Source organism: Phaenicophaeus curvirostris, chromosome 4, assembly GCF_032191515.1.
Source record: "Phaenicophaeus curvirostris isolate KB17595 chromosome 4, BPBGC_Pcur_1.0, whole genome shotgun sequence".
Classification (NCBI taxonomy): domain Eukaryota; kingdom Metazoa; phylum Chordata; class Aves; order Cuculiformes; family Cuculidae; genus Phaenicophaeus; species Phaenicophaeus curvirostris.
Window position 1 is genome coordinate 70,327,177 of NC_091395.1, and position 10,742 is coordinate 70,337,918.

Genomic DNA, 10,742 nt, shown 5'->3' on the forward strand with positions numbered 1-10,742 from the left:
GGAGTAATGGAGAGGCTGGGAAGGAGGGATGGGGATGGAGAAGGGATGAAGGGATGGGGATGGAGGAGTGATGGAGACACTGGGATGGAGGAGAGATGGAGGGGCTGGGATGGAGGAACAGGGATGGAAGAACAGGGATGGAAGAGTGATGGAGGGATGGGGATGGAGGAGCAATGGAGGGATGGGATGGAGGGGATGGGATGGAGGGACGGGGATGGAGGCACTGGGATGGAGGAGAGATGGAGGTGCTGGGATGGAGGGATGGGGATGGAGGAGTGATGGAGGGGCTGGGATGGAGGAACAGGGACGTAGGAGGGATGCAGGGATGGGGATGGAGGAGCAATGGAGGGATGGGATGGAGGGACGGGGATGGAGGAGCGATGGAGGGGCTGGGATGGAGGGACGGGGATGGAGGGGCGATGGAGGGGCCGGGCCGCGGGTTTCCCCGCCCGATCCCCGCTGGAGCCCGGGCCGGGCCGCCGCGCTCCCCCCGCGCAGAGCGAGCCGAGGCGCCGCCCCGGTGCCGCCGCCGCCGCCGCCTCCGGGAGTCGGAGAATGGAGAGCCCGGCGGTCACCTTCACGCTGGCCTACGTGGTGTTCGCCGTGTGCTTCGTGTTCCCCCCCGACGAGGTGCGCTCGGCGGGGCTGACGGTGCAGAGCCTGCTGGGCGCCTGGCTGGGCAGCGAGGACGCGGCCTTCGTGCAGTATCACCTGCGGCGCAGCACCGGCACCATGCTGGCACACGGCCTGCTGCCCCTCGGTGAGCGGCACCGGGAGCGGCACCGGGAGCGGCACCGGGAACGGCACCGGGGAGGGCAGGAGAGGGGCTGGGGAGCGGGGGACAGCGGGGTCGGGGGGAGCCGGGACTGGAGGGGGGCGGGTGGGGAGGGCAGGAGGGGTCTAGGGGATCATAGTCAGAAGGGGGAAGATTTAGATTAGACACTAGGAAGAATTTCTTCACAATGAGGGTGGGGAGGCCCTGGCCCAGGCTGCCCAGGGAAGCTGTGGCTGCCCCATCCCTGGAGGTGCTCAAGGCCAAGTTGGATGAGGCTTTGAACAACTTGATCCAGTGGGAAGGTCCATGCCCGTGGCAGGGGGGTTGGAATTGGATGATCTTTAAGGTCCCTTCCATCCCAAGCCATTCCATGACTGTATGATTTATCAGGCCCGGGCATCATGAGAGAGTGATCTCCATCAGTTGCGTGCAATGAGGCTGGTTACAGAATGTATTTCCCACCTACATATGTATAAACCTTCCCAGAAATCTTATGCATATTCTGTTACTTCCCAAGGACTGATTCTAATGTTATTGTGAACTTCACAACAGTCAAATGTCTTGCTAATTTGGATCTGGCTTCAGCTCTGCCTGACCCTGCATCTGAGATCGGGTGAGGTGATTACCAAAGACACATCTGTTCAGCACAGATCATGCTTCACAGAAGATATTGTCATCTCCAAAGAATGAACAGTGTCTGGAAAAACACTGTTTGAAAGAAAACATGCTATCAGGGGGACATTATGTCTAACTTTCAAAAAATGCAATTACTTAGATGAAACTTAAACCTACTTTAGTTTAAATCAAAGATATTCCACTTTTTGTAACAGTAGCTACTCCTTGTATCAGTGCATGTCCAGAGAAAAGTAAAGAAGCTGGTGAAGGGGCTGTAGAACAAGTCTTACTGATACAGCAAGTGAGCTCGCTGATTGAATAACTATGAGACTCGGGCATATCTGTTTGTTTGTGTACTTAATTGAATTCTGAAAATGAGGCTTTCATTGCAGGTTATTACCTTGGTATGTGCTTCGCTGCACCTGAAAAACATCTATATTTTTTCTACCTGGCTTCGAAAGGATGGAAAACTTTCTTCTTCTTCGCTGTCCTCTTTGCAGCAGTCACCGGTGCCCTGGCATATTACTGGTCACGGAAAGGCTGGAATAATCATCCATTAGCCCGAACACTTGCCGTTCATGCTCTTCCACAGTCAGGTTGGAGAGCAGTAGCTTCTTCCATCAATACAGAATTTAGGAGAATCGACAAATTTGCTACTGGAGCCCCTGGAGCAAGGGTGATTGTTACAGACACATGGGTGATTAAAGTGACCACCTACTGTTTACACGTTGCCCAGCAGCAGGATATTCGTTTGACGGTGACCGACTCCAGACAGCATGAACTCACCCCAGATTCAAATATGCCTGTGCAGTTCCTCACCATCCGTGTGGCCAGTAATAATCCCTATGTGAAAGCTTTTGATATCCGGTAAAACAACTACCCTGTTGTGTTATGTATGTGCTATTTGATAGTGCTAATGTAGTGGTTTTGTGGCAGATCTGACGACTCGTTGGGTCTCATCCTTTCCTTTTTGCTCCCTGCCTGGTGTTCAGGGATGCTGTACGTGCAGTTCTGCCACGCAATGCAGTGAAGAAAGGTTGTTTAGAAAGATTCATTCACCTCTAGTATTGAATGCAGAATGGTTAAGCAACTACCCTGTTTGATCCACTCAGGAAGAGGATTGTGCTGGATGCAGAAAGAAGCAACTGGAAAAAACTAGGTTAAAGGTGATGAGGAATGGAAGGGAGACTTTGGTCTTCCAGGTGTCAGGGGAGGAGAAAGTTTTTTGTCTATAACTGGTGGTTGTTCTTCCATGACTTTTTTTTTTCTTTCTTATGCTCAAGGCTTCTAATTTTATTGCTGTTCAGAAGAGTTCTCGCTGAACTACTGCGTGCTAACTGCCCTTAAAGCAAGGAAGTAATTTGCTGTCAGCAGCATTTATTTACTGGTTTAATAAAAGTTGGCAAATCACCAGAGTTGTAGGCAAGCAGAGGGGTTCTGGGAAGCATGAGGTGGGCATAGAGGTGATTGTTCTGGGTATCCAGGAGAACAGAGCTCAGAATGAGAGGTTAGGTAAGTGTGACAATCATAGAATCATAGAATGGTTTTGGTTGGAAGCGACCTTAAAGATTATCCAGTTCTAACCCTCTCACTGCATCAGGCTGCTCAAAGCCTCATTTCACCTGGCCTTGAACACCTCCAGGAGTGGGGCAGCCACAACTTGTCTGGACAACCTGTGCCAGTGCCTTATCATCCACACAGGAAACAAATATCTTCCCAATATCTAATCTAAGTCTCCCCTCTTTCGACCTAAAACCTTTTCCCCCTCATCCTGTCCCTGCACTCCCTGATGACGAGCCCCTCCCCACCTTTCCTGTAGGCAAATCCTACAAAATCCTACAATCCTAATCCTAAGAGAAGAGGAGACTTCTATAGACCTGTGAGAGTGGTGACCAAATAAGTGTTGAACAGCTAGTGATTTTCTTCTCTAAGTGCTTCACTGCCAGAGGGATAAAACTACATCTCCAGCTGAGAAAATTGTGGCTTCTTTGGCAAGTCCTTTTAGGGGAAAAAAATCCAACCCCTACAAATTTTATTTGTGGCTGAACAGAACAGCAGCGAGAGAGGTGTTTAAAAGTTCTTCTGATAAGATGTGTCAGGAATAGCAAATTTCTGCTAGAATGCAGTCACACTAGACTCGGGAAAAGTGCTCTAGAACAAAATTCCCCTACTAAGGATACAGGATTATTATATATATATCCAGAATCAGAATTAGATATAGTGGGATGTTTCTGGAAGAAAAATGCTTTTGTGTAGGCAGGCCACATTGCCTTGTGTGTTCAATGTGGATTTTTCCTTTGGATACAAAGGTCTCTGTTATTGGCACTGATAGTATCTGTTAACAAACAAGATTATCCTATAATAGTTAAAACAATGGACAGCACCAGGAGCTAAAGCTAAGCTAGCGTTTCATTGTACTGGTCTCCATGAACTCGGTGAGTGGTAGGAAGAATGAGGAATTTCAGGACAATGTTCCCAGGGCTTCTCTATGAAAGCTGTTTAATGAGTGGAAATGTCGAGCTGGGGAGTTCTGAATCTACAGTTTAGAACTGCTAGATTAAAAAGAGGTGACAGCAGTGCTGTGTCACTGCAGGATCTGCGCAAGGATTCGCGTGCCACTTGAGGTCTGTGGTCTCACTTGGAGAGACTTTAGGAATCTAGTGTGGAATGGAGCTTGTTAAAACCAAACTGCAAGTCATGTTTAGCAGCTATTCGTAACCTTGTGAAATTCTGGGTTTTGTCTAAAATTAAATAACAGAAACTGATCCTGATTGACATTCTTCTGACACTTATATGTACTGTATCACCATGTCATGCATGCCACGTGCATGTGTCCTTGGGAGTTTATGGTATAAGTGAATTGGCATTAAAAAGCTGGACAGGAATTGTGAATGCAGTACTTCACAGCTAATGCATGATTTACGCACCTGTACTGCTTTTGTTCATGACATTTACTTCAAAAGCTGCCTTTTATTTTTATGTGGGGTTTTAGCACCTCTCATATCCTGTCAGTGAACTGACAAAGATATGGAGAAGGACAGCCTATTCTGTTGTCTTAACTTACGTCAAATCCAACAACAACTAAACAGCAAAAGAAAACAAAATGCTCACAGTGAATTCTGACTAGAATGTACCAACTTAAATAGCTTTTCTGTGGATTTGTTTTTCTGCTGTTAACCTCACCCATGTGCTATCAAGGTATCTGAATGGATAATCAAGGTAACATTTTGTTCCATCCTTCGTTCTTCAGGTTGAACTCCACAGAGTATGGGGAGCTCAGAGAAAAGCTCCGTGCTCCCATCAGCAATGCAGCTAATGTTGTGATCCATCAAAGCCTTAGTGATTTATTTCTAGAAACATTTACATCTCTGGTGGAAATTAACCAGACATATTCTGTTCCGAGCACTCAGGTGAGACTCCCTGTTCAAAAGTATAGCTTTTTGTTACACCAATAGTAGTATGAATAGGATTTGTGTCTCTGTGCCTGTTCACTGTGTTGTGTTTTGAATGTTGTCAAGTTCTTGAAGAGCTTTGGCTGGAAGACATAGGAAATGCTAATTGTTGTTTATTGTTAAACACTTCTTAGCAAGATGATCTCCCTATGTGCAACTGCAGGTTCACATGGCATAGTTAATGTTGGAGAAATATCAATTACTGCAATACTATCCAAGAAAAATTAAGTAAATTTCTGGTCCTTCAAGATGAGTGCTCACTGTGTTCAATAGAGTCCCAGTGTCCTCTGCTATTTATGTCTCTTAATTACAAAGATGGATGATAAGAAAAGCCATGTGCTGTAATAAGTGGTAAAAGCTGCTTGCTTTGTGTATTTTCCTTACTTTATATTGGTATGTTTTTTGAGAAATAGTATATCTGAATGATAAAGGTAGTTGCTTGCTTACCTTGCTGTGGCTGCTGTGCTCTGGAAACAGGTGGAACTCACTCTTCAGAGAGAAAAGGTGTTTCATTTCCAGTCATTTTTGTTTAATCAGTCTCATGCAGCACTTCTGGGTTTTCTGCTTACAGAGATACTTTATTTTCATTAATTAGAGGGTGTTCTAATAAAACACAGCTCTAGAGATTGAAACCATCTGGTATCTTCTGATGGGGCAGTTCTGCCTTGAGGCTCTGCCCAGATCAGCTTCCTGCTACGCTTGTGTAGAGATAATTTTCTAAAAGCTTTGAAGAGAAATAAAAGAAACCATTCTGTGGAGTTTACAATTTTGATGTTTTTCACCTTCTTTAGGAGCTGGAACCGTGCATAGGGTGTATGCAGACTATCGCTAACATCAAGCTCATCAAGAACTGCCAGGAGCCAAACGAAGGGGAATGCCAGCAGTGCTACTGTCGTCCCATGTGGTGCCTCACCTGCATGGGCAAGTGGTTTGCCAGCCGACAGGATGAGCAGCACCCAGAGACCTGGCTGTCGAGCCAAGTGCCTTGTCCAACCTGCCGAGCCAAATTCTGCATTTTAGATGTTTGCATAATACGATGAATAATACTTGGGTATGTTTTAACTTTTTAAATTCGAATGTATTTCATAATAGATTTGGTTAAAACAACTGTTAGACTTGCTTCTGGGACTTCATGTTCTACAGGGGTACAAACTCCAAAGCTTTCTTTTACAGTTTTGAAAACAGACGTAAATCTTTTTAGTTCCTCGCCACTTTTACTGGTATCTTTGGGTTTTATTTACCAGATATCAGTTTCTGTTTGTTATTTTTTTTATCTTTTTTAACTCACATTTGCTTTCTTATGTCTTGGATGGAATAGGAGTATCGCTTTATATTTGCAGTACTATTCTCTGTTCAAGTTTTAATGTAGGTTAAATTCTTTACATTTTTAAAGTTAACCTGGGTTTTGATTCTTCAGTAAAGGGCTAACTGAGAAAATTACTTTGGTTAGACTTCACTGGTACTTTTGTTCTTCTTTAATACATTTGTAAAGTTCTTATTAATTTTTACAAGTGTTCATCAAACAGGTATACCAGTTCTGTTCCTTCTGACGGTCCCCTCCACGTATAGAGGGGATTGGTTTCTGTAGGCTGAGGAGTGTAATCCCTGAAGATGTACAACTCCAACAGGAACCTTTTATTCCATTAATCTGCCTCTTGCTTGTTTTTTGACAGATTCAGAAGGATTCAGAGAAATACCCCATTCACCCACACTGCTAATGCTGTGCATCATTAAATCTGTTGGTTTCCAGGAGCTACGTTGCTTAGGGTTTCGATGCTCTTTAGGTGATAGACTTATTTTTTTAAATGTTTGAAGAGAGTGCAGCAAACATCTGAACTGTCTAAATATTCAGAAAGGATGCTCAGGTGTTTCAAATCCTGTAAGCTTTTCCTGAGGATAATCTTTCCTCTGAAAGAGATGCCAGGATCATAAAGGTTTAAGTTGCCATGTTCAGTGCCTGAAGAATTACTATCATTAACAGAAGTTTTTCAGGCTTGCAATTTAAAGACTGATCATAAGCAGTAGTCGCTGATTTAATATTCATGGGCTACTGATGCACACTTCTTGATCTGATCTGCATCAGAATAATCTGTAAATTAAAACCAAAGCATTTTCCATAAATTTGAGAGAGCCTCAAACTGCTGTAGTATGTGTATTTGAGTTGATGCACTGACCTGTGCAATGCAGGGGTTGAGAGGCAGGTATTCACTTGTTTGGGTTGTCCATCTCAGAGGAGTAGTAACCTCAGGAGGACAGATGGGTCAGATAGCAAGAGAAAGGAATATTTTAATGCTCTGGTCTAGGAGAATGAAAGCCCTGACATACCACACTCTTATAACCAGGAAGATCTTATCAATAAATCACTAGCATAGATGAAATGCCAGTGATTACTGGAAAATCTCTCAATTACCATGACAGGCAACTGCTTTGAGCACGACTAGGTGGCAGGATGTTAAAAATATACAAGTACTGGAAGCAAAACCGTGGAAGATTTCATTAGTCTCAGCGTGGCTACAGGTTGTGTGGTGGATGCAGTGAACGGCACTTTGAGCCAGCCGGTCAGGACATTTGTGGTTACAGATGTGGCTGCAAGCCGTGTTTTGGAGAAAGATAAGGAAACAAGAACAAATTTGACAGCATCATTTGAGCAACATTATATTATTGGTGTTGGGTTTTTTGTTTGAGATTTTTTTAATAATATGCACTTATAAAAGTCCAAACTGTTTGGGTTTAAGGACACTAATTGCTTGAGCATATCGCAGTTGTTACAAATACAACATCTACTATGCAATTATCCATACTACCTATTAATAAGGGTAATTTTTTCTTTCTTTTCATTACCTGTTGTTTTGGATTTTACAGAGTGAAAATTTCACACTGAGACTGGTAGCATGGATTTGTCTCTCTTTCCCAAGAGATCTTCAGTGGCAGGTCCCTTTTCATTCGAATAGGATTGAGTTCCTGATTTTCAGACGGATTTGTTAACAAGTCTGAAAATTAAAAACTCAAGGAGCTGATTAGTGACTGAATTTAAAATATTTTCCAGTCTTTCAGTGGGAAAATAATTTGGAAATTTGAAATGTTCCTTCCAGTATTTTTTAACCTTTGGAAGATTCTTATAGGGCCGAATGGTGTCATCTGACAAGCGCTTCCTTGCTACACAGCAGCCTTTACAAATAGCATTTTGTACCATTTACTTCTGGAAAGTTTACATAGTGTAGCACAGATATAAAGGATGCGGTCCTTGAAATAGTCGCAGAAGAGAGGGTAGGATTTTCGTGTTGTGGTTCTGCCATTGACAGTCATTTGATTCCTACAGGTTTTTTTCCTGTTAGGGATAAAAATATTTATTGTAAAAATGTGTGAAGTTAAAATCGTCAAGGCCTTGAGAAACTTAGATACAGTAGTTGCAGATGGCTTTGTACAAGAAAAACAGGTCACTTGCCAATAATATCCCATGTGATAAGAGCTTTAGTCTCCTAACTGCTTGTGCAGTGGAGTTTTTCTTTACAGAAATCTACTTTTCAATCAATTGGAAGTTTTCATTTCAATGAAACTTTGCTTTTATTCATCCTACTCTCTTGCCAGTCTAACAATGCAACCAAGTATCAGTCATAAATGTATAATACTCTTGCATCTCTTAATGGCTGTACAGTACCCACAGAAGTGCCTCTTAGGAAACTAGTAATAATTACCAAAATAAAATTATGATTTCTGTTAATAATAGTACTGGGCTTAAATCCCTGAAAATAAGCATTTTTTCCCAAGTTTAAATTCTCAAAGTAATCTGGCATGCCTCCAAAGTTTTTAAGTTCTTAAAGGCTTGGTTGGTTAGAGGACCATCTTGTCAAAAATCCATATGACATAGTCTTCTTAAGAGACAGTAGAGGGATAAACAATGACCTCTCCCTACACCGTCTTATTTGTCTTGAATAAATCACTGAAGGTGAAATAAAGTACAAAAAAAGGCATTTGTCTTTGATAGCTTCAGGTCATCATCCCAAGAACCAAATGCATGTATAGGGCTGTTTCCAGAGAAGATCTCTCTTTGTTTGTGGTAAAAAGTAATACATTCCTTCCTACCAAGTCTTGATACATTTCTTAAACATAAGAACAGGGTTTAGAATTGGTCTTTTTACAGCATTTTGTGAGAAAAAATGAACCCACGGGCTAAAATATTCACATATTTTTCTTTAATTATTAGTTATTCAGTGTTGCTTTTTGAGTGGTGTGTATGCTTTTCCACATCTCTTGTGAGTAGGCAATGTTAGTAATCTGAAGCACGTTATATAAATATAACCATCTGTATGGGGATGCACAGTGTCAGTACAAATACCCCATGTGTGTGTACACATGTACAGCCCCAATTCCCTACATGCTATAGCTCTTTAAGCGCTTCTGAAAACATGGGCTGTGGCTTTTTTCTGCAGTTGTGTTATTTCCATAATTGTAGCATTCCAAAAAATATTAGCAAAATACGTTGATCTTTTAGGTTACTGTAGTTTGCTAACCCAAAAAGGTCATGTTGTCCAAGCAGAATACATTTTGAATCCATGATGTGCTGATGATATCACATTTACCATGAGGCTTGCCATAACTTAAAACCAAAATACCAGATTACCATACGATGTCTTCAGTATGAGTATTTTTATTGTGCTGAAACCTGGTAGACTCCAGCTATATACCATTCCAGCCAGGCTAAATAAGACATAACTCACTGAAGTTCTGAATGCCATTTCTTAAGAAATGTTGACTTTGAGATACTTAAGGGGTTGAAATATAAATATTCAAACTCTGACATGCATTACAAGACATTTTCTTCCAAAGATATACTGCAAGGTTTTTTATTTGTGGTTGTGTTTTTTTAACCAAGACAGCTTACGTGTTAGAAAAAGGACAGTATTATTTGGATAGCCTTTAAGGAAAAGGCTTAATTAATACATGTAGTTAATCTTAAAACTTTCTGAAAAGCTGAATAAAAATATATTTGATTTTCTGTAAGACTTCTGGGTCTAATTTTAAAGTTATATTTACCAGTTAAAACTTTATATGGGTGGGAACCAGTCCAACTTCTCTGTATACAATGTTTTAGCTGAGAATGTGTGATACAAAAGGGGCTTAAATTCTCCTGAAGGTGTACCCAGTAATTCCTCCTTTGATGAATTTTCCTACTATAACCTGAATGCAGACGCTTGCATAAATGAAAGGTGGTGTGTAAAATCTATGGATCTATAGCAGGGAAAAAAATACTGTCCATAACTTGCAGGGGGAACTAGTGCCACTGGATAAGCAGGGACGATGACTAGAAATATGTCTTTCTAGGGCAGTGCTGGCATATAGCAGGACACGTATACAGGACACATCAGTCCTGTATAAAACAGGTTTTTGTTGTGGCATTGCTAGGAGGTGCTACCAGGCACCAGTAGTGGAATCATAGAATCACAGAATGTTTTGTGTTGGAAGGGAACTCTACAGGTCACCTACTCCAATTCCGCTTCAATTACACCAGGTTGCTCAGAGCCCCATCCAACCTGGCCTTGAATATTTGCAGGGATGGAATCCTCACTGCCTCTCTGGGCAACCTGTTCCAGTGTTAAACCACCTTCACTGTAAAAAAAATTCTTCCAGTCCAAATCTACCCTCCATTAGTTTAAAACCACTATTCCTTGTCCTGTCACAAAAGGCCTTGCTAAAAAGTCTGTCCTCATCCTTCCTGTAGCCCCGTTCAGGCAGTGGAAGGTTGCTATAAGGTCTCCCTGCAGCATTCTCTTCTCCAGACTGAACATACCTAACTCTCTCAGCCTGTCCTCGTAGGAGAGGGGCTCCAGCCATTGGATCACTTTTGTGGCCCTTTTCTGGGCACAATCCAACAGATCCAGTACCTCACCACCCGCATCATG

General features: G+C 42.5%; 1 protein-coding gene across 1 annotated transcript; it reads left to right on the plus strand.

The window, feature by feature from the left end:
- The first annotated feature begins 520 nt into the window (after positions 1 to 520).
- On the plus strand, positions 521 to 9,843 carry TMEM129 (transmembrane protein 129, E3 ubiquitin ligase). Its single transcript, XM_069856483.1, has 4 exons — positions 521 to 760; positions 1,783 to 2,257; positions 4,641 to 4,800; positions 5,634 to 9,843. Exons 1-4 carry the CDS (start codon positions 556 to 558, stop codon positions 5,880 to 5,882), a joined length of 1,089 nt encoding a protein of 362 aa, XP_069712584.1. The 5' UTR covers positions 521 to 555; the 3' UTR covers positions 5,883 to 9,843.
- Positions 9,844 to 10,742: the final 899 nt, after the last annotated feature.